Raw genomic sequence first — 27,110 nt, forward strand, 5'->3', positions numbered from 1 at the left:
CTGGGTCCAGGCCGAGGGGCCAAGGGAGCCACGGGGGAGCCCAGCCCCGCAGGAGGGCGGGGGCTGTGAAGGCCGGCCAGTCCTAGGTGTGCGGGCTGCCCCGGTGGGGGTGTGAGAGGGGCTCCCCTCCCTGAAGGAGTGCCAGCCCATCAGGAGGGTGCTCGGTGGGGCCCCAGCCTCTTGCAGGGCTCCCTCTCCCCGGGAGCATCTCATCTTTGTGACTGTGTGACCTCAGCCTCCGACAGGCCACTCCCCAAACCAGGGCCCAGCGTGTGGCCTGCTGGTCAGCACCAGGGTCTGCCCTGCCCTGGCTGTGTGACCTTGGACAGTCACCACCTCTCTGAGACTGTAACATGGGGTGGAAGGAGATTCCCCCCAGCGAGGGTAAAACCACGCCTGGGCACAGGGCAGGTGGGGGTGGGCTTGACATTAGGACCACTGCGGGGGTGTTCCAGGAGTACTTGCGTCCCATTAGCAGCACTAAAGCAGGGAGGGGCACCCCCAAGGGCCAGCAGGCGGCCTCCTACCTGGCTCATCTTCAGTCTGGCAGGCTGCTGGGACCATGTGGACACAGCTCAGTGGTCCTGATGAGATGCTTGGCCCTGGGAGCGAGGGGAGAGGGTGTCGGGTCCCCACCCATTACTCCCACCAAGCCTACCCATTCCTGACCCCCTGGGTAGCCAGAGTGACTTTCTGGGCATCGACTTGCCCCCAGCTCTGGTGAGGATGGAGAAGGGCCGGGGGTGCTGAAAGGCTGGCAGCTCCTCAGAAGGGCCCGCGGAGCAGCCCCCAGGACAGCAGCACCATCAGCGGGGGGTGAGCGGGCAGCCTGGGGAGGGCTGCCTTGCCGGCTGGGATGGACAGGGCGCGCCCTCCCAGGATGCAGAGGCCGCCCTGGTCCAGACGGAGGTCCACGTCCCACTCCTGTCAGGGCAGGGGTGGGGTGGGGTGGGGTGTTTTCCAAGAAGGGCTTGGGCTGCAGACAGTCACAGTTGAGGACTGTTATCTTAAAAGACAGGAAAAGGACCAAGCCCTCCTGGCCTGGAGGCCCTGATTTCATCATTTCAATCAGCTGAGGCCCCTTTAAGACGTCTGCCCTTCCTATCTTGTGTCTGATTTCCCTCACTAAGCCTCAGTGTCAGCTGGTCCAAACCAGCTTTTGTAGGAGAAGCATGATGCCTGGGTTCCAATCCCCATTCTGGAGCTTCCTGCTCGCTGTGTGACCTTGGGCAAGTTACTGAACCTCTCTGTGCCCTGCTGCCTTCATCTGTGAAATGGGCATGTCAACTGGAGGGCATCCTCCTTCGGAGGATGTGGCGAGTATTAGACACCAGTGGTGTCTGCCGACACACAGTAGAGGCTGAGTCCGCGTGCCCTTTTGTTGTCAGCTGGCCTGGCATCTTAGCAACCCACCTCCCTCCTGGGTCTCAGTTTTTCCTTCTATAAAATGGATGTGGAACAGAAGCATGGTGCTGGGGAAAGAGCATGAGCTTTGGGGTCAGACCCAACTATTTTCTAATCCCGGGTCCATCACCTAATGGCTTCGGGGCCTTGGGAAGGCCACTTACCGTCTCCCAGCTCTGTGTTCTGCTCTCAGGAGATGGGTTAACTGGTGTTTTTCCTGGAACTTAAAGAAACTCTCCAAGAAAGGGCAAAGCTGGGCAGGCAGGCGGGACTGAAGAGTGGCTGTCTCCCAGGGCTGGGACTCGGCCCCAAGGTGCAGTGGGGTGCCTCCTTCTCCAGGCCATTGTCCCCCGACCCCTCCAGCTGCTTCCGCAACTTGCTCCCACTGCCCGCTCTATGTCAGCCACGTGCGTGTTCAGCCCTCCCCTCCTGTATTCATTTTCTGTGCTGCAGAACAAATCCCCACAAACCTAGTGGCTTGAAACAGTGCCCGTTCATCATCTCCTGGTCTCCGTGGGGCAAGAGCCAGCACGTTTTAGCTGGTCCTCGCTCAGGGTCTCACATGGCCGCTGGCCGCATCCCTGACTGGTGGCTCAGTTGGGGAGATGTCTCCAGGTCCTTCAGGTTGTTGGCAGAATTAATTTCCTTGTGGTTGTAGGACTGAGGTCCCCGTTATCTTGTGGGCAATCAGCTGGGGGTTCTCAGCTCCTAGAGGCCACCCCCAGATACTTACCTTGTGGTCCCCTCCACGAGTCCCTCACATTTCCAATATCTGTACACTTTGAGCCTCTGACTTCAGGAAGGGCCCAGTCCCTCTTAAGGGCTTGCCTGATTAGGTCAGGCCCACCGAAATTCACGGGGAAGGGAATTATGAAGCGACTGTACACCAGGGGGCAGGAATCTAGGGAGCCGTCTTACAAATCTCCCTACCGCCCCCTTTGGTGCTTAGGAATCCCAGGAGGACGTTTCCTTCTCATTCTCCAGACAGATAGAAAACCGAGACCCAAGTCACATACAGAAAAAACATGTGAGGGCCAGCCTCTGACATCTGCAGCCTTCTTTTGTAGACAACACAGCCTCCTGGGGTCTAGCAAGTCCAAAGGTGGGAGTTACAGGAGCAGCATTTAGCTCAGCTGAAGGAGGAACAGTCTAACCAAGGGAAGGACTGCCTTCACCAGGATGTGCGGGCAGAGCTGGCTGGCCTCGCCAGTGGGCCTGGGAAGGGAAGGCGCAGCCCTGCTGGTCTCAGCCACGGGGCAGCTTCTTTCAGCTCAGTCTCCGAGACATTCCTTCCTGACACCTGGGACTGTCGTCGGCTGGAAAATGCTGAGCCCAGCAGGAGGTGATCAGAGCTGGACTGCAGGGAGCTCCCGACTCCGCTGCCTTTGTGACTGGGTCAGAGGTGGACGTGAGAACCATCAGAGCCAATAAGATACACTTAGACTTTTGCTGGGCCCCTTAGAGGATGTGGGTCTGGTGCTGCTGACAGCCGTCACGCAATCCCAAGAGCCCAAGAACGAAACCAGCATCATGAGGAGCACGGCCCAGACAGGCCGGAGGACACTGGGGCTTCCTGGATCAGGCAGCGCAGCCTGGACCTACCAGGCGCTGATGAGCCCCCTTTTGCTGAAGCCAGTTGGAGCCGGGCTTTCTGCCCCTTACCTGCCAACGACTTGGGGCCAAGGCGCCGCCTTGCGCCTGCACCCCTGCAGGACCCCCACCGGGTCTCCCACATTCTGCACACCGCCTGCCGGTGCACACCACCAGCCGAGGCCTTCACGCAGCCAGAGCAGAATGTGCTGCAGCCTGACCTCCTCTGGGGTCCCCACCGCCCTGGAGAGAAGGCCTGCCTTCCTCAGCCCAGCTGGCCCCCTTGGCATCCCTGCGCCCTTTCCTTGGGCTCCCCGTCTTCCTGCTGTATCCAGCAAACTCCTCCCCAGCATTCAGAGCCCACTCGGGGAACGCCCTCCTTCCCCTGGCTCCCGCCCAGCCCCCAGGCTTCCCTCTGTCCCAGCCTCCCCTGTGCACGCTGCCCCAGTATAGCTGGCCTGAGACAGTGTGTGGACTGGCCATGGGCACGTGCTCTGGAGCCAGATAGCCTGGGTCCAAATCTTGCTGTTTCAAGCAGGCTGTGTGCCTTTGGGCAAGTTACTCCACCTCTCTGTGCCTTGGCTGCCTTGCCTGCAAAATGGGGACCACAACAGCACCTATTCCACAGGGCCCCCAACCAGCCCTGAGTGCTCCCTGGGCTGTCCTGTACCTCTCCCTCTCCCCCGCGAGGCCAGGGGCCAGGGGTAGGGAGGGAAGTCTCCTCTCAAGGGACTCGCTTCCTCCAAGTGTGGTGAGGGCCGACGGAGGGGAGGAGCTGAAGGCAGTGTGTCCCACCCACCCCGATCCCCTCCCCACCCACCCTGAGCAGGGGCCCACCCTCTGAGTCACCCACTAGTGCGGGCTGATGAGTCTTACTGCAGGCCGAGGTGTGGCCAGGATGGTCTTCGAAGTCCCCGAAGTGACATAAGATATGACCTCATCAAACGAGAAGCCCTAGACAAAGCTGGGTCAAAGGGCAGAGCCCGCCCAGAGCTTGGAAGGCACGACCTGGGGACCAAGGGCCAGCTGTCCATCCGGCTCCGTGCAGAGATGGAGACATGGGATGCGAGTGCCCCGGGGAGGCTGCAGACGTGGTCCAGCTGAGGGCCCGCCTGGACGGACTCTGCTCCATTCCAGTCAGTGTAAGTAACACCGGCTGACGCCCAGCGCGGCCAGCGCGGGGGAAATGAGACACGATCCCTCTTGGGGCTAACATCTGGGTCGCATCTGGCATGACCCAGATGGTGACCACACTCTGATTGCAACCAGGGGCAAGGTCACTTTCTCTAGCAAAACCCCCTACCTGCACATGCAGTCTTGAGCCCCACAGAAAGTATCCCCTTTGCCCAAGAATGTTGGGGTGCTTCCCAGAGGGCGCTTCTCCTGCGCTCACAAACGAGGCGGAGTCTGCAGGGAGCACCACTGCCCTCCACCCACCGCTGCTCTGCCCGGTGGTAGGGAATCAACCCCCCGTGCTCCCGCACCCGCCTGGACGTGCTGGGCGGCCCCACAGGCCCACGGGCCCCGGGCTACTGGGATACCGCCTCGGGCCCCTGGGCTGTTTTATGAGAGGATCCCAAAGCATAGCACCTGGGGCCCTCGTTGACACGGCTCTGATGACCCTCAGTCCTCACACCCCTCTCCCCTCTTCTGGAACCTCCTCACCCTGCTGTGTTGTGTGCCACCAGTCACATGGGCTGACCCAAGTCCAGACACTGAGCAAAGGCTCACGGAGCTCCTCCCCTGCGGTATAAGGTGTCACATCGGGGGGGACCGGTGTGGGGGAGGCATTCTCACCGGTGAGTGAGGCCAGTTCTCATCAACTCCAGTGTCACACGCCTCTGCTCCTGAATTAGCTTCTAGGATGTTCTGCCCACCTGGGCACCTGTGCAGAGCTCCCCTGCTCCCCAGGGCCCAGTTCGCATCCCACCTGCTGATGAATGGAGCTTCTGGCAGGATCTCTGGGCTGGCTTGGCCCTCGTTCCCACTGAGAGTGATTTCCTGGGGGGCCACAGGACCCGCTGTGTGTGGGGGTTGTCAGGACTTCCCACAGGCAGCATCCTTTCTGAGGCTCCCTGGAGGACACCTCCTTCCTCTTAGAAGTGAGAAGTTAGGCTGCTTTGAAGTCACAGCTTGTTTTTGTCACTTGGGCATCACACTTTCCTCTTTGCCTTGGCTGCCAGGAAGCCTGGAGCCAGATTTACAGGCACTAAAACGTCGCATCTCATGACAAGAATTTGCACACTTGCTCCACCTCTGGCTTCGCATTCCTTCTCTACCGCTCTTCTCTGCTTTACTTGATTTCTCTTCCTTTCTTTTTATCTTGTTCTTGTTTGTAAAGCACCTTAAGTATTGAGGGGCAATGGGGAGTAAATACAAATGAATGAGTGATTACTTTCTGCGGATAAAACAGGCCTCCCAGCATCTGTTGAATGGACTGTGATGCTACAGGAGAGAGGGCCCGACATGGTGCCTGAACATGCCAGCGGGATCTGGAAACCTGGACGCCACTGACAGACAAGCCTCCCGCCCCCCGTGCTCCCTGACTGTAGGAGGAACCTCCACCTTCCTCGAAGCACCAGCTGGGAGCATCCCAGGCCTTCAGGAATGCTCACCCACAGGAGCAGCAGGGCTCTGGGAGAGACTCAGATTCTGGGGAAGGGGCTCCTGGAGAGGCGGGAAACTCCTGAAGGCTCCGGGTTTGCTGAGCCTGAGGCAGGACCCAGCGGGAGCAGCAGGGGGCGCTGCTCCCACCGTCTCCCCAACAGCTGCCCCGACATCTGGAAATGAATTCCCTTAGCCAACAGAGCACTCTGGGCCTCAGGCCAGCCATGCTCCCTGCAGCCTCTGCGAGCAGGGCCTGCCCATTTCAGGCCAAAACAAAGGCGACCTCAGGGGGCAGCACCCCAGTTTCAGAGAGGAGAATGGATGCTACGGTGGGTCCTTTCACTTTGGGCCTCAGTTTCCCTATCTGCACAAGGGGAGTAAATATCCCCTTTGCAAGATGGTTGTAAAGGTCAAATCAGGTGATCGCTGGGGGCAGTGTGGTCCCGAGGGAAGAGCCTGGACTGGGTTCCAGACCCCAGAGCCTCCTTCAAGGATTGTTAATACCCATCTCCCAGGATGGCCGTGAATATTCAATCAGATCACGGACACAGAGCACCTGGGTGGCCGCAGGACCCAAGAAGCAGCAGGTGTTGTCACTTACAAACTGTAGAGGGCAGTGTGAGCTCTGGTCTGCAGCAGTTGCCAGTCCAGGGACCTCTCAAAACTCATTCCCTCCCCGCCCCCCAGACAAAAGACTTAGAATAAATGAGCTTTTGAAGAATCTGGGCAGGAAGAGTGATGCCCGCAGGGCTGGGCATCCATGGTACCCTGTGGACCCCTCCCAAGGAGACTGCTCTGGATTGTGCTGCCCCCAGGATGTCCTGGGTCTGCGGCACTCCCTCTGCCCCTCAGGCCTGAGCCCTCCCTAGAGGAGGGACAAACTACGAGCCCTGGCCAGGGTTTGAGGAGGCCCAGCCCTTGGGACTCCAACCCCTGACATTCTGGGTTATTCCAAGGAAACACCTGAAATTCTCCACGTCTTCAAAGCAAAATGCATTTCCCGTTTTGGGGGCAGAAGGGCATGTCCTCTTCCCCTTGTCAAAGGACCTCTTAGAAGGGAAGCCGCAGCCTCCTAATGCCCGTCCCCTTGTAGACCTTCAACCCTACACTCACAGCCACTGCCTCTCTGGGCCCCCAGATCCCCCTCTGTCCACCACCTGAGCCCCTTCCTCCAAAGCACTAGTCTGCAGGGCCACGCTCAGACCCCCTCGGCAGTGCCCAGTCCTTCAAGGATGCCAGGGACCTTGGGGACCTCAGGAACCTCAGGGACCTCAGGGACCGGACACACTCCCTCCTCACTCCCCTAGCCTCCCACCCCCCTAACCAGCTCCGCCTCCCTCCTCTGAGCCAGAGGTTCCTAAGCTGGGTGTCTGAAAATTTGGCTGAAAAGGAATCTTCATTTTCATCAACCTCTCCCGCTGAAGCCAAGTATGTCTTTCCGTGGTGATGTAGGCCCAAGCCATGTGCACCTGTGACCCTGTCACCAAGAGAAAGCGTGGACATTTCTGCATCACCCCGCAGCAGCTGCTGGTGCCTCCAGACCCCCTTGTGCTCTCTTGGAAATCTGGCCAGGTATCCACTGCCGGCCAGATCTTCTTATTTAAGGGGTTCACAAAGAAGCCACATACATACCATGGATTTATTTGTAGGTTTTTATATTTAATAAGCATATTAATAATAGTGTTATGGAAATGACAGGCCAGCAAGAAACAAGCACCACTCGGAGGGTTGGAGCACTCAGATGTATTACGCCGGCGGGCTCAGAGGGGCTTCTGCTCCGAAGCTCTGAGCACCTCCAAGATGTGTGCATGGGGTTTTATAGGGTTTTATAGGGTTAATTACAAATATGGGGCTATTAGCTCGAACAACAAAAAGCAAGGAATCAGTACACTGGAGCTTATCTATTAGGAACAGATCACGGTACCGACACGTGTTGAGCTTGGATTTACGAGTTAGCTTGTTGGCCCAGTAAACTGACACTAAACTTCAGATTTACGAGTTAGCCCAGCAGAACTCAGATCAGTAAACCGATACTTGTTACACTTAGATTTACGAGTTATCTTGTTAGCCCAGCCCAGCTTCTCCTTCTCAATAGCATTGCTTCCCCTAGTAATGCTGTGCAGTTTGTTTTATGCATTTAAAAAACACCATTCTGAGAAGGGCTCCCCAGACTTAACAAGGTGGCCAAAGGGCCTGACAGAGAGGGCGAGACCCCCGGCTCCAGGCTTCGCACCCGAGGGCTGTCTCCGCAGAATGGGCGTCTCTCTGACTTGCCTTTGCTTCCAGAGCCTCGCCCAGGGTGGGACTGGCTCCGGGCCTGTCCTCTGCCAGCCCCCAGGCCCATTACCATGTAGCCAAACCCTACACACTCTTGAGGCTCACCTCCAAAGGAGGGTTCTGCCCTATCCTCAGACCCCCTCAGTCTTTGTCATACAGGTGACATCATGGTCACCAGGCTCTGGGCCCCTCAGGGCAGGGCCCTGGGTCTGAAATGGCCCTTCAGTGAGTGTGTGAAGAATAACCAGGAGAATGGTGCTCCTGCAGGCTGACTGCGTGCCAAGCATGAAGTACTTGTGAACATTACTCCACCGCCCACCCCCTGGGATTCTCCCGGCAGCCCTGTGAGGCAGCCGAGTGCCTCATTCCCCTTTTGTGGGGAGGAAAACTGAGGCACAGGGCCGTAACGCACCTCCCATGGTCACAGAGCACTGAGAACTGGGGCTGGAACGGGACAGACCTGTCCGGAGCCTGGGGGAGCACATCCTCCAGGCTCTAAAGACTAGGGACAACGGGGGAGGGGCGCTTCCTGCAGGTCTGTCCCCAGTGGGGGGGGGGGAGCCATTTAGGGGTGACACCCACCCCTACCACCGATGTGGACCGGGCCAGGTCTGCCCTGAGGGCTCCCAGGCTGAGGAGGCTTGGAGGTGGGGGCAGGGAGGGAAAGGAGGCAGGCCGGGGAGGAAGAGCTGGGATGGTCTGGACTTGCCCATTTCTACGAGGGGGGAGGAGTAGCCGAGGTCACCGGAACTCGGACATGAACTTGGCTGGCACAGGGACTGGTGGGAGGGCGAGGCCTGCGCCCTCTCCCCCGCTACCCACGCCCAAGAATAACCATCACCCGGGTTTCCTAGACCAGCCAGGCTCAGTCTTTTCGCCGCTGGGTGGGTCCTAGCCGGAAGGCCGGGCGGGGGCGGTTGGGCCGGGGCGGGGCTGGCGGAGGGGTCGGGCCGCCCCCTTCCAGCGAGGGCGGCGGCCAGCGCCTTTAAATGCGGCGGGGCCGCTGCCCGCAGACCGTCGGCCCAGGAGGGAGCCGGAGCCTCTCCGGTCCCCCGCGTCCCCGCGCCCCGGGCATGTCCCTGCGGTCCCGGAGCCCTCCCTCCTGAGCCTCCGGCGCGTGTGGCTGCGCTCCCGCCCCCGCTCCCTCCGTAGGCGCCCGGAGACGCTTTGGTGTCCCCCTGGCTGGTCCCCCGCGCTGCCGCCCGCCCCCGGCCCATCCGCCATGCAGGCGCGGGCGCTGCTCCTGGCCGCGCTGGCCGCGCTGGCGCTGTCCCGGGAGCCCCTGGCCGCGTCGTGCCCCACGCGCTGCGACGTGTCGCGGTGCCCCAGCCCCCGCTGCCCTGGTGGCTACGTGCCCGACCTCTGCAACTGCTGTCTGGTGTGCGCCGCCGTCGAGGGCGAGCCATGCGGCCGCCCCGTCGACTCGCCGTGCGGGGAGAGCCTGGAGTGCGCGCGCGGTGTGTGTCGCTGCCGCTGGGCGCACGCCGTGTGCGGCACCGACGGGCACACCTATGCCAACGTGTGCGCGCTGCAGGCGGCCAGCCGCCGCGCGCTGCAGCTCTCCGGGACGCCTGTGCGCCAGCTGCAGAAGGGCGCCTGCCCATCGGGTAAGCGCTCGGGCTGGGGCTGATGGCAGCGCGGGGGTGGGACTGATGGCAGCGCAGGGGTGGAACAAGCCTTCTCCCGGGGAAACTGAGGCTCAGAGCTAGGGCAGAGCGTCGAGGGCCGCCGTCTCTGGGCACAAGTGATGATTTCTTCTAGAAATCATCTAAGCAGCCTTCTGGTCTTCCAGGTGGGGAAACTGAGACCCAGAGAGGTAAACTGCTGTCCCCAAGGTCACAGAAGTAGTCAAAAATGAAGCGCAGTGCTTTTCTGGCCGCCCCAAGGGGCTGGTCTAGCTGTACATTTCTCCAGCTTCTGGACTCATCAAAACTTACCCGTCTTGGGTCTTATTCTCACAGGTCCCTGTATCCCCTGCTCTGCCCGGGTGCTGGGTGCAAACAAAGAAATCTTTTCTGGACTTAAATATCCAGTCTGGATATCTAAGTGGCACTAATAGAGCAACATGTGGTGTTTTCTTTCTTTTTTCACTGCATTTAAAATGCACGTCTCTGGAGGGCTGTTTAGGAGTGGTGAGCAAACGTGGAGGGGGGTCTCTGGACTGCTTGGGGTCCCATGGGGATGAGTGTTGGGTTAGGAAATTTCTCATTCCCTTCAAACCTCAGAACAGCCTCCTCTAACCTGGAGTTGGCTCTGGGTTGCTCCTTGCCACAAAGATTGACCTTGAGCCGGGAAGAAAAAGCTGGAAGACCTTGCTGTACTCTTGTTAGTTTGGGGCATCTCTTAGGAAGGCAGGCTCCAGCACTGGTCCAACACATACTCGCAGCTCCGCAACCTGCGCTGGGCCCTGAGTTCACTGTGATGGGAGGTGAGTCCCCCAGGCCACTGCAGCACGGGAGATGCTACCCACCAGGACAGGCTCCAGGGGACCTGGGAGCACTGCGGGGAGCAGGGCTGCCTGGGGTGCCGGGAAGCCTTCAGAGACCAGGGGCATCTAAGCTGAATCTTCAAGGATGAGGACCCGTCCCCCCCCCAGGGAGAGGGAGGCTTTCTGGGAAGAGGGGACAACGTGCACCACCACGTGGAGGCCTTGCTGTGTGGGGCGAGCTGAGCCGGGAAGAGCAGGTGCCCAGAGCAGCCGCCGTGCAGGGAAAGCGTGTGTGCATGTACCAGGGGAGATACCCAAGGCTGGGTGGCAGGATTGCAGGGATGAGGCCACAGGCGGCCTGTAAACGTCATGCCTTAGCCTTCATCCTGTTGGCGAGGCTTCCCAAATCCTGTCTGGGATTCTGAAAATAAGTGTCCTGTGGCTCAAAACACTCAGGAAAGCAGACACCATCCCTGCGGTGGGGATTCACACTACGCTTGAGTCTGTCAAGCTCCGGAGAAAATCTGCAGCAAGTGAAAAAAAAAACCACAAAATGATAAAACCCAGGCTTTCCCAAGAGAACTTCAATGGAGAACTCTTCCCTGGCAGAACACATGACCTCCCCCGGCACACCGGCATTCCGGGGAGCCCAGTTTGGGAAGCAGTGCGTGGGATTAACCATGACGGTATGGGAGAGCCATTGAAGGGTTTTAAGAGAAGTGAGGGTGATAAGGTCAGACTTGTGTTTTGACTGTGCCAGGAGGCCGAGGGCCGGGAGCAGGGTGCCACTCAGGGTCACGGAGGTGGGCGTCCCCGCTTGCTGAGTGCCCACTGCAGCCTCTGGCTTGGGGCACGGAAACAGCAGGCCCATCTGAGGCTGTGCCGGGAGGTCTGGGAGGCAGAGGGCTCGCGGTGGGCCTGGCACTGCCCACTGCAGCTTGGTTGTGTCTGTGGGCCCTTCCCGAATGCCGACTCCCCCAGGTATCGGAGGCTTAGAGCAGGGCTCCGTGCCCGGGGGCGGGGCTGGCGGGGAGGTTGGAGGTGGTCTAGACGTTCTGAAACCTTCGTTCTTAACGGATGGAGTCTACATTTGTGAAGCACCTTCTCTGTGTGTCCTGCTAGCCCTGAGCTGGTGACAAGGCCACTGTAATGAGACAGACCCCACCTGTGCCCTGGAGAAACTCAGATGGTGGGGGCACACGGGGGGTGAGAAGAGGACAGTGGCCTGATGCCGACACACCGGCACAGACGGCTCATCAGGGGAAGCGGCTGGAGCGTGAGGTCATGGCTGGGGCTGTCCCTGTGCTTTTTGCTAATGGGGCGGCCGTCTGCAAGTTCCTGCCCCAATTTCCTCTGCTGTAAAGTGGGGCGACAGTAGCAGCTGCGGGGAGAGCCGTGGTGAGGATCCACGACCCTGGTGCACAGGCACGTGCCTCCGACGAGCAGTCGACAGAGTGCTTCTTACTTCTTGCCCTGTTATCACGATGACGGCTCCGCCACCGCCGGTTCCCTTCATCTGGAAAGGCCGGGGAGGCGCCCCAGAGGAGGCTGCGGGAGGTGCCTGAGAGCTCTCTGGGCGAAGGCTGGGGAGGGTGGAGGGGGCAGGAGCGAAGCAGAGGCAGATGGACTGGCCACACAGGCGCAGGGTCCCACTAGCCCTGCTGCTGCCAGAGCCCAAGGGGCAAGGTAGCTGGGCCACCAAGGAGGGGCGGGAGGGGAGGGCTCCCTGCACAAGGGAGGGGGAGACAGGTCCAGGTTCCCGCGAGCTCCATTCACACTGTGGCCCGAGGTCTGTATGTGACCCCACCCTCGCTCCTGTGCATTCACCCAGGCACAGGGACCTCAGACACCCAGGTTTCCGTGGGGCTGCACGTGCAGAGTCCAGTCCTTGTGGATTCGTGCTGATACCGGGCTCTCCCTGGCGCTGTCTCATTTGCTGCTGTGAATCTGTTCCTTACTCATGCATCACGGATGTGCTCACTGAGGCAGGCAAAGGCCAAGTGACTTGGCTGAGGTCTCTCGGCCGGGAAATGACAGTCAGGCCTGGCCTGGAGCTGGCTGGCTGTGAAAGCTTTGCTGTTGCAGGTCCCCGGCTTTCTCCTGCAGACAGGGGCAGCGAGGTCCCCAAGCTCAGGGGCCAGGGTCAGGTCTCCAGCCACAGTGGGCTCATCCTCCATAGAGTGTCACTGACAGTGCTGCCCCCCTCCCCAGGGCCTGGCCGGAAGTCACAAGTGATGTGCATACGTAGCAGCGGGCATGGTGCTGCCCACTCTGGCATTTCCCTGTGGACAGAAGTCCTGCCAGCTCTACCCTCACAGCCTCCAGAAACGCCGGGTGCTGCTGACTAGGGATCCTGTCTCCAGCCCCACTCTTCCCTGAGCTGGAGTCTTGTGTGTCTCAGCTGGCCGTGGCCTTCAGCCAACAAGACCACCCCTAGGAAGGTTAGGTCAGAAGCCTTGGTCACTTTTGACCCTTCTCTTTCCCTCACTCCCCACCTCCCATCAGCAGGAGAGTCCTCAGCTCAACCTGGAAACATCCCTGCAGCAGCCACCGCTGCTGGGTCCCCCAGCAATGCTGTCCACACTGACCTCCCCCACCTCCTTCATCCTCCATTGGATCACTTCTTCACCCAGCAGCCAGGATGACCTTGATGAATCCGTCCTGCCCATGGCAGGTGGGATCCCTTTGGCAGCTCCCCAACACCGGACCCTGACCCCCAAGATCCTCTGTCATCTGGCCCTGCCCACCCCTCCAACACCATCCCATCCTCTGTGCTCCAGCCACACTGGTCTCCTTTCTACCTCAGGGCCTTTGCACACACTGTGCCCGTTGCCTGAAAGTCCCATTTCCTCACCTTCATGGGGCCAATCCTCATCCTGCCTTGGCCTAGATGTCCCACCACTGCTGAGCTGCCCTCCCTGACCACCTGGGTAAGCCCCTTTATTAGCCTCATGAGTGCACCTTGGAGGCTACTCTGGGCCCCTCCCAGCTCCTCGATGACTTGCCTTATCTCCATCCTCACCAGGCTCTGAGGCTCACAAGGTGGAGGTCTTGTCTGTTCGTGCCCTGCTGGGCTTGGTCCAGGGCCTGGGCTCAGTAGGTGCTACGGAATGAAAGATGCACCCACATAGTGTGCGACCGTCCTGATGCTCCCGGGGATGGGCCCGCCAGCCATCCAGGGAGCCCTCACGTGCTCGCATCCCCGTGGCAGGCCGAGCTGCTGCCCAGTGTGGGTGAATATCCATCAATGAAGTAGTGAAGCCCAGAGAAAGGTGTTCAGAGGGTCTGTGCAGAGCAGAGGTTTCCCTCTTCGCTCAGCCGGAGCCCGGAGATCCTCACGGCCTCTCTGCCTACAACTGCAGGCAAACAGGCCTTCGAGCGTGCAGTTGATCAGAATTTCGAGCCCTGAGCAGTTCGCAACGTGGCATTTAATTGTCAGTGATTATTGTACAACTCCAGAGCACGTTCCTGCGGAGTCTCTCAGTTCTGTTTATTTAAGAGCTTTGGTTAGTTTTTTATTTTTAATCCTCTTAGCAGCTTCCCGGCCTGGCAAGTCTTGGAATTCTGCATTCAGGAATCAGGCATCCGTATTCCTCTCGCTCCCCCACACTGATAGCAGCACTGAGTGGCAGCATCTGGTGGCTCCTGAGGACTCAGGAGTTCCCAGCGCCAAGGCTCCTGGGAGCCAGGAGTCCAGCCAAGAGGAGCTTGAGGCCCAGAGTGCGGTGCAGCTGTCCCTTCCCTGCCAGGGCTTGGCCTGGAAAGCACCCTCACCCTCCACGCTCCCTAAGCTGGTCTGGAGGTGCACTGGGATCCCACAGCACCCACTCTGGTCTGTCTTCCAGGGGCTTCTCCCTTCCCATGCACCTCCAAACACTGGTCCAAAGGGGCAGTATGAGACTCGGATCTCCCCTGCTCAAAGCCCAGCCATGAATCCCACTGTCTTCAGGACCAAGCACAACTTCTGACATGGCCTGCAGGCTCAGTACGTTCTGTCCTCTGTTTCCTGCGCACCATCACCACCACCAGCCAAGTCCCTGTGGAATCCCTGATCCTGTGTTGTGAGGGACAGAGGACAATGTGAGGAACTCAGGGGAGGGAGAACCCATCTCCAGGATGGGGAGAAGGGTAGATCAGGAGGGCTTCCTGGAGGAGGTGGCATCTAACAGCCATGGCGAGGTAGACCCAAAGAGAGTCTGTGCAGAGGAGGACAGCAGGAAATGCTGAGCATAGGCTGGTACCAGGTGGAGGAACTGTGAGGGTGACTCATCTTCAGGAGGGCTTATGTGTGTGCAGGTGTGCAGAGTGGGTACATGGGCCCAGCTGGAGGGAGTCCAGTTCCCTGGGCAGGGAGAACTGATGAGGCTGGAGCTAGGGTGACAGTGAGGGGGAGGGGCTCCAGAGGCATTAAGATCTCATGCCTGATGGGTGTGGGGGGGCAGGGTGGATGGATGGCGGGGCCTTGCCTGGAGGCAGGGCACCGGAGGAGCAGGTTTGGAGAGACAAGTTGGTGAGTTCAGATTAGCTTCTGGTGGGAGGCTCTGGTAAGAAGGGTGTCCAGTGGGGGATGGGGTTCCCTGGAAAGAGCCTGGCTGATGAATGGCCCTGTCCATGTGTTGGTGGCAGCGTTGCTATGCTTGTGTCATGAGAAGGGGTGGCCTTGGTTCAGTACGGGGCAGTGGTCTCATCACCTCTGCAGACTGTAGGGGGAACTCCAGGACCTGCGAGGCCAGTGGAGCCCCACCCCTACCCAGCCCAAATCCCAAGTCCTGTCCTTGCCATCATGGCCACATCCAAGGGGTCCCCAGAGGAAACACCCGGACACTTTGGGGATGAACAGAGCTGCTGCAACTCTGTCACACTGCAAGCGCTGCGCTGGGTGAGCTGGAGCTGGGCTGTGCCAGGCTCGACCCCCTGGCTTTGTCCACCTGGCCTGACATGTACCCCTCAGCGGCTGGGAGCTCTGGGGAAACTTGAGGCCAAGCAGAGAGTCACTTGGCTCCCTGGAGGTGTGGGGTTTGTGCAGACCGGATGAGGGAGTGGGCGGGGGCTGGCCGAGTGAGCTGTGTGTCCTGCCAGAGGGTCTGAAGTCCGCCTCCTCCTGGGTCTGCTTTGAGGAAGAGAAGCCACCATGTTTTAGCAAGGTCAAGGGCAAGACCTGTGCTCCAGGCTAAACACACACGGTGTCTGGGTGTTTTTGTCATGGACCTTTAGCAGAAAAGACTCATCAGGGTTCAGTGGGCTGCCCGAAGGTCATCAAGTGGGGACAGACAGCTCTGCCTTGAGCCCGGGTCCCCCTGACTTTCCGTCTAGCATGCTGCATGCTACCCAGGCCTCCAGCACCTTGAGGAAGTGGCCTCCCATCTTGGGTTTCACAAAAGTGTTGAATAAAGAAGTTGAAAATAGAATAAAGTTACAGACCCCATGTCCTCAGTGTAGCAAAGGTGTGGTCAGGACATGAGTGTGTGTGCCCTGAACTGAACACCCGTTCTGGTGCAGAGGTAGCAAGTGGCCTCCAAGTTGTGCAGTGCACAACCTTTCCAATTGTATGCTTTAGCCCCTCTGGTACAGAATGGTCTGAGTGAGGGCTGAGACCCAGTTTGGTTCCCCTCATCCGGCTGCTCAGGGATGAGTCCCAGTTTTAGCACTTACCATGGCAAAACCCTGCAAGTTTCAGCTCTCTGCACGTCAGTCTCCTCATCTGTGAAATGGGGACAGTGGTGGTACCCTCCTCACTGGGTCATTGGACGATCAGTGAGATAATGAATTTAAAGCACTTTGCACAGTGTAAGGGGTAATGGAGGTTAGTGCAAACAAACCTAAATATTGACAAGTGGACATTTCTCACATAAATGGAGTTTGAGGGAGGAAGGCGGGGCAGTTGAGGAAGGGAAGGAGCTGGAAGGCAGTGTTTGCAGGGGGAGGGGCTCCCACATGCCAGACCCTGCCCACAGGAGTTCCACCGGCGTGTCAAGGCTAAAGAGCCTGAGCCCAGAGGAGTCAACTAACGGACCAGTCAGGGCAAGGAGGGCTTCCTGTAAGAGGAGGGCCAGAGGCTGACCCACTTTGGCTTCCATGGCTTGGGTGGCCCTGTGGGAGGCCTGGAGTCCTGCCTGGCCTGTGGGACCCCTCTGATAAAGCACGAACAAGCTGGTGGCAGAGCCCTCTCCTCCACAGGGTTGGCTGCAGCCCCAGTGGAGTTCATGGCCAGAGGAGCCAGGCTGGCTCCAAGCTGAGGACTGGCCGGGTCTGGGCTCTCCTCGGGGCAGGACAGCCAATCATACTGGGTGAGGACCAGCATGGAGTGAGAGTAGTACCCGGGGTGGGAGTTCAGGGGACCTGGCTGCGGGTCCTGGTGGGTCTTCTGGCCTCTCTGAGCCTACTCCCTCTCCTGTAAAATGGGTGAGCTGGCAGAGCTGCTGTGGGAACTCACAGCATAAGTGCCCGGAGCCCCGGCTGGCTTGGCCCCTGGAGAGGGAATCCCGGGCTGCAGCCCTCGGCCCTGTGTTCTGGGGACAGGAGCCTGGGGGTTGCAGACAGTGGCATCACCCCTCCCCCAACCCCAGGAGCCACAGTGGGATCAGAAGCCACTGTCCTTGGCTGGGGGGAGACAGTTCATTCAGGGACAGGCCAGTTTTCAAGAGAAAGAAAAACACAGGCAGGGAGCCATCCTGGGAACTAATTAGCCCGGAAGGCGGCTCCTGGGGCTTCAAAGGCTGCCCCTCAAGGTGGGGGGGGCCTGGGGTGGAGGCGAGTGGCTGTGGAGGGGCCCCTGGGACCGCGTGCCCACCCACACAATTCACTCATTCTCCCGCAGCTCTCTGCTCACCGCAGTGGGTCAGGGGTGCCCAGGCCATAGGGGCAGGCCCAAGGGACAGCTTTGAGAAGGGTCACGAGGTGCCGTGGGCCCCAGACAGAGAGCTCGGTCACTGAGCCTGTCCAGTCGGGGCGGGCTCCCAGGGGGAGGTATGTTGGCCTGAGGGACTGACTGCAGAGGTGGGGGAATGCTTCAGAGCACGTGTGCTTGGGGAACTGGAGCTGAAGATACGGGATGGGGGGTGGCAGCAGCAGTAGTGAGGCTGCAGATGTAAATGGGACCTGGACACCGAGGTCCTTGGATGCCCTGCTGAGAGGTTGCCATCTGGCCTGCAGGCTGTAGTCAGCGTCACAGACAGGTAGGCACAGCCTAGGACCTCGTGGGCATCTGCTCACGCTCCCTCCATCTCTACCTCTTACCTAACCACTGGGTGATGGAGGTGAGTATTCTGATTGCAGGAGACAACAGAAGAAGGGAACACTGACCTTGGAGTTAGAGGGTTAGAACTGGGTCTCAGTCTTGGGTCTGCCCATTGTATGCTGGAGGGGTAACGCAGACAGTTAAGCAGGTTGTGCACTGCACAATCCCAAGGGAGGTAGTCACGCTATGATCTTTGTTAATAATCATTCTAGAATTGTGCAGTATACAGCCTGTGCAACAGTAGAGAGTGGCCCTACAGGGTGTCTGGGCCTCAGTTTCCCCATCTGTTTCATAGCAGTCATGACTGTCCAGAGCCAGCACATAGTAGGTCCTCTTCCAGGGTGTGCCACTGTCCCTCAGCCCTCCTGGAAGGTGCACTGTACAGAAATATTGGAGGTGGGGCCCCGAGCCCCAGTTGGCTTCCTGCTGGCTCTTCTCCTGGTCTCTTTCCGCCCTGGCGGTGCCCCTTCCTCTCCCGGGCGGCGCCACTGGACACCTGGCCCTGATTGCTTTGCTCTGTCAAGTTCCTCCTGACTAAAACTTCCAAGACCTGTGGATTACCGTTTATTTTTGAAAACAAACAAACAAACGGAAAAAATACGAACAGCTGAATCTGGTCAAGACTGACTGTTGACTTCAGAACTTTGGCTCCAGGACAGGGCGAGGGTGAGGGTTGTCAAAACCCCCAAATAAACAGAGTCTGCCTCCCAGCCGTGGGGCCCAAGGTTTTCATGTGGAAAGAGGCGGTGGGAACCGCGTCTTCTCTTCCCACTGATTCATGGGATGATTCATCTGTGTGTGGGGAGGAGGCCCAGGAAACAGGCCCTGTCCCACCCCCACCCCCTCCCCACCACCCACCTCGCCAGCTTAAAGGGGCAGGGCCTGGAAGGGCCTATGTCACCAGCAGCTGTCTGACCCGGGAGCTCCACGGGGGAGCCCCAGGCCCCAGGGTCAGGGGAGGCTCGGGCTCTGAAGTCCATGGGACCTGGGGCTAGTGCCTGGCCTGTCTCCACCCTGAACCATCTTTGCCTGCAGCCTGATTCCTGGGACACAGAAGGGGCCACTGACTGTGCTCTTGTGAGGCTGCTCCTTGCAAGACTTGGTTAACAGGCTGAAGCATGTTCTTTGCGGTGTTGTTTGCAGACCTACTGTGTGCTGGATCAGATGGGGTCAGGCCTCCCCACCACCCTCCCTCCCTCTCGGGGGCTGCTGTGGGGCCTGCCTGTGCTGGTCACTGCTGGTCTGTGGGGGATCTAGACACGTCTGTGTCCCAAAGGAGCTGCTGCCTGGGTGGGAGGTGAGCCCGTCTGGCTTCTCCTCAGACCGCCTGTGGCCCTGCACCCCCAGGGCCCTGCCGCCTGCCTAGCGGGGGGCGATGGGGCACACAGCCACCTAGCGGGGGGCGCTGGGGGACACAGCCAGACCTTCTGCTGTTTCGCAGCCCGGCCCCGGCCCGGCTCACAGCCCCGCCAGGCCTTCCTCCCTCCCTTCGGTTTCTCCTATGCGTCTGTGTAACTTGCCTGTGGGAGAGCATGCGGACAGTCGCAAAAGAAACAGAACCCCTCACAACTCTGCCTCTGCCCACAATGCCCACCGCGAGGTGCTTTCGGGTATTTCCTGCCAGCCTTTGACCTACGAATATTTTCCAGAGGGTTTTGTGTTTAAATCATCACATCTGAAATTGAGTGTCGCCTATTCTAAGTGATCTCCGGAGAGGACACACTGGAAAGAAACGCACCTGGAGGGAGGCCGCCGTGCCATCGCGCTCTCTGCGGCCGGGTCGGCTCCCCAGCAGCCTGCGCAGCCCAGCCGGGGGTGCTCTAGGCCTGCCGTGCCAGGGCCGGGTCCCCCAGGGGGTGCCCGACGTGCTGGAAGGGGTGGAGTCTCTGAGATCTGGGAGCAAGGCACGTGGTAACCAGCAGCCTCTTCTGATGGGACGCTCTGGTTCCTCCTCTGTCTTACTCACCCAGAGCCCGGTGTGGAGTTGGCTGAATCTTCCCGCAGCCGCCCTCATGAGTGAGGCTGTGTCTCTGCATCTCTGATCCCCTCCCAGTGTGCTCTTCCAAGCCTGGATCAGGGCCACCCCTGGAGTCCCCCATCTCACCTGTGTCTTCCCCTGTCCCATCATGGGTCACCCAGTGCTATGCCTTGCTGCTCACTGGCCTGTCCCCAGCATGGGGTGCACACACAGGTGGCACTCAGCAGGCATGGATTTAATACACTCCCTGCAAGGGCAAATGGATGGGCGAGGCATTATGTTGGGAGCCCCAAAGAGGGCTGGGAGAAGCCTGCCAGGGAGACTGCCTGGAGGAAGTGGGACTGGAGCTGCATCTGGGACAGCCTGGAGCATCACGGAAGGGAGAATTGGGGAGCAGTCCCTGTGGGTGGAGGCACAGAGTAGTGGGTGATGGAGTAGAGACTGGGGGTGAGTGGCCCCTACAGGTTACACAGCAGGGAAGGTGACACCTGGCCTCACCCAGCGGGCCACGCCTGCCCCAGCACAGCACGGTAGGCAGAGTAAATCCAGGACTGGTGTGCTTGGGAAAGCTGCTGACCCTGCCAAGTCCTCCCCCTGCCTGGGGTCTTCCGGGTACCTTGGTGTCGTAGGGATTGCCTGGCGGGAGAGCTTTTGCCAGAGAGCAGAACCTGGAAGGGGCAGCAGGGCTGGTGGCTGGCTTTCTTTCCTCTTTTTTGCAGATAGAGCACAAATGCAGTTTCCCCGGGGCCTTGGGGTGCAGCAGGCAAAGCTGGGCTCAGCCCCACGGACCAGCTGACCAGTAGCTTCTCCTCCAGAGTTTCAGGGACTATGAGCAACTCACGTGGAAATAACCATACAGGCACCTGTGTGTGCTGGACTGGCAGAGCCCTGCTTCAGAGTGGGCCCTGCCTGTGACCATGACCTCTGAACCTTAGATGCCACCCTTCCACTGGCTTTGCCTCCGGGAGGAGGGCTCCCGGGCACGGTGGTCCCTGGTGGCCCCTGGTTTGATCAGCGAGGAGCCGCAAGGTGGCCAGCAGTGCGCCAGTCTCTGGCCACCGGGGACAGGTGGCCTTTCATTCATGCTGACCGCAGCCTCCGTGGCTGCTTAAGAGGCAGACATCACAGGGCCAGTGGAAAGGGCCCTCCTCACCTCCGCTGACCACAGAGCCCCAGGCAAACTCTCCTCCAGGCCCCGAGCCCCAGTTCAGGCTTAACGCACAGTTGGGGCCTTGGCGGTGGGGGGTGGGTACGGGGGAGGGGAGGACCCCGCTCCAGAGCCTGGTTCTGGTTGAACTTGCAGTGTCTTCCCCTTACTGAGCCTCAGTTTCCCTGCCTTTAAGGCAGAGCTGATGACCCCTGCCCTGGCTGCCACCCTGGATGGTGGGGAGATGTGTCCAGCTGTGGGTGGGGCTGCATCTGTCCACAGGTGTCCGTGGGGCACCGACTGTGGGCCTGTGCCTGGCTCCTCGCTGCTGCACCCAACATGCTCCATCCTGTCCCTTTGGACGACCTGGAAAACCAGATTTTCACCACATCCTGATGCTCAGTCACTTCCCAGCAACCACCAAGAGAAGCATCAGCTGCAAAGCTGGACTTTACGGGCGAGCTCTCCTTGTTCAGCAACACTGGGGACCAGAGGGTGGTGGGCTCCCCTACCTCCTTGTCCCCAAGGGAGGGAGCATCACAGTTTCCAAATCACACTGCATTCCCGCAGGCCTGGGGGAGGGGGATTGGAGAGGCATCTTCAGTCTCGCGTTTCAGATGAGGTGTCAAGGCCCAGAGAGGGTAAGTGATTTGCCTGAAGCCACACAGCTGGAGCTCAGAGGTGCTCAGCCCCATCCAGGCCCCGGGAGCCAGTTACAAGTGGTGCTGGGCAGTGCGGGTTCCAGATAGCGCCAGCCTCTGGCGGGGACCCGGGAGACCTCGGCACATACCGGAGCAGGGAGACCAAAGTGGAGTGGGCCTCATGCCACCCACTGGCATCAGGCCTGTGGTCCTGGCAGGCTGCAGCCCCGCTGCTGACGGCAGCAGAAATCTGAGCTAGAAGGTTCCAGGGAAGTTCGTGAACCGCCTGGCAAGTCAGACTGGGGCCTGGCCAAGTCAGACACGGTTGGGGGGCTCTGGTGACTCAGACATCGGCAACCCGGCATGACCCAGGAGGGGGCCACACCATGGCCAGGCTGGGGCACCTCAGAGGGGACCACCCAGGGGCTTCTGCTATAACCTCGTCCAGCCACTGGGCTAACCCAGGGCCTGGAGGGACAGGCCAGAGCTGGCCAGGGGTAGGGGATGGTTTCCTCGCAACAGGGCGTTGCTGTATATGAGAGAAAGGGCGGGGGCCCAGGGAGACTAGCCCAGATCCAGCCTGAGCTTCATGTCACTGCTGTGTGGCCCACGCCAAGTGTTCTGACCTCTCTGAGCCTCTTGGCTGGCCTGGTGATGGGAGGTGAGGAAGCTCAGCATTAACCATTCTCAGGGCATGTGAGCCCCCCCTCCCAAGTACCTGGGTGCCTGGAGCATTCCCGAAGGGCGCTGACCCCTGGCAGGGGTTCTGGGCAGTGTCTGGGCTTCACTGACGCACCTGGTTCTTTCTGCCAGTGCAGGTCTCCACCAGCTGACCAGCCCACGGTACAAGTTCAACTTCATTGCTGATGTGGTGGAGAAGATCGCTCCGGCCGTGGTCCACATAGAACTCTTCCTGAGGTGGGTAGAGCCCCCCTCGCCCCTCCAAGGCTTCCCCTCCATCCACCTGGCCCAGACTAGACTGGATTCTAGCATCGGGGTGGGCAGTAGAAGGCAGAGTGGGCTTGGGGTCTGGTGGACCTCTCTCAGACCAGCAGGCAGCCGTTGCCCTTGGGGAGGACGCCCCTCCTGTAGTCCAGAAGGCAGGCTCACATGTTCCCACTTTCTGAATGTGGAAGCAGAGGCCCCTGGGAATCTCCCCAGGCTCGGAGCTGCTGAGTGCTGAGTTGAGGTTTGACCCCGGGTCTCTTGGACCTCATAGCTGAGCCCACGTCTCTGCAATGCTGACCCCTCACTGCCCTTTCTGCGAGCCCCAGACCCAGAGACATGTCATTAAGGAAATTGCAACTGGGAGTGTGAATGGCACGTCCCTGGCCTTGGGGGTGGCTTGGAGGGGCAATGTCTTTCTAGAAGGCCAGGGGCCCACGCAGAGCTGGGTGGGCGCGGAAGTTGGTTGCGGACGTAAGTGGATAGATGCTGTGGTCACCCTGCAGGGGGGCTGAGAGGCCAGCCTGCCTGGTTCAAATTCTGCACTGCCCTTTGCCTGCCTGACCCAGGCAGGCGGTTTGTGTCACTGGGCCCGTTTCCCCACTGGTAAACTGGACGCCTACCTGCCCTGCAGTGCAGCCACGAGCATGAACTGACTTGGTCCATGGATGAGAGGGCGCTCTTGGTGACATGAGCTGTCGCTGGTCCTGCTGGGCGAGGTGGCGCTCCTGCGCTCCCCAGGGAGTCACGCTCCCCCCCCACCCGAGTCTCCCGCCGTCTCTGTTCTTCCCATCCGTCCTGGTTAGGGCCCCACATCACACATCATCCCTGGCCACTGACTACCTGCTGCATCCAGGCCCTGGGGTCCCAGAGGTGACCCACCCTGGAGAAGCATCTGGCACCCCACCTCCCCGCTTCTGGGAGCTGAGGTCCTACTCAGAGGGCTCTGGCCAGGGCTGGGTGCTGTCCCCCAGCAGAGAATACCGGCTCGGCCCCCGCGCCCACTGCATCGCCTATTTCATCCCATTTTGTGGCGGCAGACACTGAGGCCGGGCGTCCCCTGGCCTGTGAGCCCCGCCATGTCTAGCGCTCCGCGTCTAGGAGCCTGGTGTCTCACCAGTGCTGCTCCCCCTGACATCTGGGGCTTCCGGGCACTCAGCAGAGGGGAGGTGTGCTTACTGCCCTCCCCGGTGTCTGGGACACTGACATTCCCTGGGGACCTGCTGTGTGACAGTCCCATGGGCGCTGTGTGCATATCCCTATGACAGGAGCAGCCCAGCTTGTTGAGTGCATCCTCACTCCATGGAGCTGGTCTTGTTAGCCCATTTCCTAGATGGGGTAACTGAGGCTCAGAAGAGTGAGCCACCTGCCCACAGTCAGGCAGATGTAAGCAGGGACTGGACTTGGGGTTAGAAAGCTGGTTTGTCTGTCTCCTATTGTGTCGCCATGGGTCTGATGTTTCTGGACCTCATGTCTCATCTCCGCATGTTGCAAGTCAGAGATCATTGCCTCCTCTTTGTGGCTGTGAAATGGGTCTACACTTAATGACCTGGCCACAGTCACAGTCAGGAGGTGGCAGAGCAGGGATTCAGCCGTGGGCCTGGTGGACTCCAAACCCATGTGCTGGCTCTGCTCCCCTCCTGCCGGCGCACGGCTGTGTCCACGCCCTGAATGCCCGCCCGCGCTGCCTCCCTGCAGACACCCTCTGTTTGGCCGAAACGTGCCCCTGTCCAGCGGCTCGGGCTTCATCATGTCGGAGGCGGGCCTGATCATCACCAACGCCCACGTGGTGTCCAGCAGCAACACTGTCTCAGGCCGGGAGCAGCTCAAGGTGCAGCTGCAGAACGGTGACACCTATGAGGCCACCATCAAAGACATCGACAAGAAGTCGGACATTGCCACCATCAAGATCCACCCCAAAGTGAGTGGGCAGTGGAGGGGTGGGGGCGCCTCCCCAGACCCCAGGGCCCCAGGGGCCAGAGACGAGCCAGCCTGCTCTTCCCATTGGACACCTGGAGGAACCGAGGCCCAGAGGGACTGGCAACATGTCCCCAGTCCTGCATCCAGTCAGACTAGAGCTTGGGTGTCCAGATACCACCCTGAGCTTCCCCAGGCCACCAGGTACAGGGCAGAGCAGGCTGCCATCCAGGAAGTGTGCCACCCACAGTCACTCCCACACGGGGGGCCTCCAAAGGGACACTTCTGTCGTCCCTCCTGGACCCATCCCTGTGGGTGCAGCTGTCCCCAGGGGGGTGACAGAAGCCGGTGGGGAGCACTTAGGAGACATGCCCCATCCTTCCCTCCACCTCCACTTCGATCCCCCGCTGAGCAGGCAGACCCACCCGGGACCACAGTCACCTTCCGTTATGACCACTGGCTCTTTCTAGGCCAGCCGCCAACGGCACCTGTGTGCACCCTAATTCTCCCCGCGGCCCTTCGCGGGAGAGGTTTCGGTGTCCTGCTATTTCAGATGGGAAACTGAGGCTCGGGGGTTAGAGACTGCCCGTGGTCACTCTAACTGGGGACCCGCTCGGCCGAGTCCTGGCCTCCCTCCAGCGTGTTTCCTGCCATCCAACAGTGTGGTCACAACTCGGGGGGCCGCCGTGGGCTCAGCTGTGGTGACCAGCGGCCTGCGCACACCACGAGGCCGGTGAGGGGCAGGTCCATCTGTGCTGGCGGGCCCAGCTTGACTGACTTTGAGCCCAGCTTCTGCTCTTTCTGAATGAAAGTTGCCAGCTTTCGAGATGATCTGGTTTTCGCAAGGAGGTCTCCTCTTGCTCAATCACGGGAGAGGAGACCTTACGGCCCGCGTAGCCCCTGCCCGCTTCTGCGCCCTTGCACTGCGCTCTCTGAGTCTGGGGCACCGCCTCCATGTAGACGAGGTCAGGGGGCTGCAGTGAGACGTGTACTTGAGGAGGGAGGTTGGCAGACTTTCTCTGCGAAGCACCAGACAGCAAACGATTTAGGTTTCACGAGCCCTGTAATCTCTGTTGCAAACTCTCAACTTCGTACTGTCCTGGGAAAGCAGCCACAGGCGAGACAGACGGCAGACTGTGTTCCAGTAAGAGTTTAATTATGGAACAGGCCACTGAATTGGGCTGGACTTGCTCGAGGGCCACAGTTTGCGATCCCTGCCCAAGGACCCCATGGGGAGAGGCAGAGCCGGACTAGACTGAGGGCTGGCTGCGCTGGGTCTCTCCCCTTCCAGGCACCGTGACGGAAACTCAGGGTGGGCAGAGGGCACACCCCAGCGGCCACCTGTGGCCAAAGATGCTGGCAGAGTCGGCAAGACCCAGGCGCCCCGGCGTCCCGGGCAGCCCAGTGCCTGCAGGGGCTCTCCGGGCAGCCGGGCTGCCTCTCAGCCCCCGTGCCCTGCAGACCGAGCCTTGGGGATGCTGCCAGCCCAGGCGCACTCAGACCACAGGGGAGCCAAACCCTCCCCAGCACCCCTGTGTGTCTGTGTTGGGAGACCAGGCTGAGCTGCGTCAGAAATTCCAAAGCCAGTGCCCAGGGTCCCTTCCTGGGCTCCAGGGCTCACCAGTGTGTGTGCAGTGCATCGTCTGGGTGTTGGTGTCCATGGCTTCTGTCGAATTTTCAGGGGGACCTGTGACCATCGAACCACTGGGCAGCACCCAGCTGGACCGTCTGTGTGTCGCCCCTGTGATGGACCTCCAAGGCCTGCCCTGGGGAGACCTGTGGTTGCTGGTGGGCTGAGCCTCTGCTCCATTGAAGCCAGCCAGTCACAAGGCTCTTGGCCACCACAGGTCATCCGGAGGCCAGCCCGGCCTTGTCTGTGTGGTTGACTTGCCTTGGTTGGCACCCCCTACAGCTCCTGGGACCGCCCTGCCGGGGTCCTGGCAGGGACCTGGATCTGGTCCCTCCAAAGGCTGACAGCTGAGCCTCTCTCACCGTGCCCTCCCCACTGTTCCCCAGAAAAAGCTCCCGGCACTGCAGCTGGGTCACTCGGCAGACCTGCGGCCTGGCGAGTTCGTCGTGGCCATTGGCAGCCCCTTTGCCCTGCAGAACACCGTGACCACGGGCATCGTCAGCACGGCCCAGCGGGACGGCCGGGAGCTGGGCCTCCGGGACTCAGACATGGACTATATCCAGACAGACGCCATCATCAACGTGAGTGCTCCCCGCGGCCCGGGGCGCTCCCTGTCCCCAGAGCCCGCCCCACCATCGACAGTGCCCCTGGCCAGAAAGTTCCTTCTGTACATTAAGTGGAGCCCTGACTCCCTGCGACTGCTGCCCAGGGTGCTGGGCCTGCCCTGGGGTTAGAGGCTGCTGCCCTGACCTGGGGCAGCCCTTCAGAGATGCAGAGGCTTAGCCAGGGCCCCTGAAGTATCTTTGCCCAAATTATACCCCAAATCAACATTATTGTTACTATTTTATTATTATTATTTATTACTATATTGGATGGTACCTTTTGCATTCACAAAGCACTTTGCCCGGATGCACAGCGCCTGCGTCTTTGGCTTTGCTGTGGTTCAGACACTCTTCTGGAAATGTCAGTCTTTGAGAGACTCCTTGAAGCCAGTGGGATGGGAAATAGCACCCAACCCTGCATCCGCCGGGGCTGCCCTGCCCGTGAGTGGTGTTGACGCCAGTGTGAGGCTGGAGGGGGTCTGTGGGGCCTGTGTGCAAGCACTGGGCCAGGCCGGTCCCCAATCCTCACACGGCTGTGCCCTTGGCCTCTGTGGCCTCAGCTTTCTTATCTGTGAAGTGGGGTCAGGGATGAGGCCTATTGGTGCTGTCAGGGGTGATATTCAAGTACATGTTCCTGTGCCGGTTAGGATGAAGGCTGGCAGAAAGAGCTTCAGGAACCTCGGGGTGGGGGCTTGGGACACACTAAC

At 60.0% G+C, this 27,110-nt stretch overlaps 1 protein-coding gene across 5 annotated transcripts in view; it reads left to right on the forward strand.

Moving 5' to 3' along the window:
- The first annotated feature begins 8,799 nt into the window (after nucleotides 1–8,799).
- The window catches only part of HTRA3 (HtrA serine peptidase 3), a 31,184-nt gene continuing 12,873 nt past the window's right edge, over nucleotides 8,800–27,110 (forward strand). For 2 of the 5 annotated variants that reach the window (XR_012501679.1, XM_074351106.1), the window contains exons 1-4: nucleotides 8,800–9,485; nucleotides 22,128–22,227; nucleotides 23,953–24,175; nucleotides 26,188–26,382. Coding sequence is in view for 3 of the 5 variants with exons in the window: in XM_074351106.1 (XP_074207207.1) it covers nucleotides 9,101–9,485; nucleotides 22,128–22,227; nucleotides 23,953–24,175; nucleotides 26,188–26,382 (903 nt within the window). In the remaining 2 variants the exon portion in view is untranslated. The remainder of the gene's footprint in view (nucleotides 9,486–22,127; nucleotides 22,228–23,952; nucleotides 24,176–26,187; nucleotides 26,383–27,110) is intronic. The other 3 variants (XR_012501677.1, XM_074351099.1, XM_074351092.1) reach the window with 3 other exon arrangements.

Source organism: Camelus bactrianus, chromosome 2, assembly GCF_048773025.1.
Source record: "Camelus bactrianus isolate YW-2024 breed Bactrian camel chromosome 2, ASM4877302v1, whole genome shotgun sequence".
Classification (NCBI taxonomy): Eukaryota; Metazoa; Chordata; class Mammalia; order Artiodactyla; family Camelidae; genus Camelus; species Camelus bactrianus.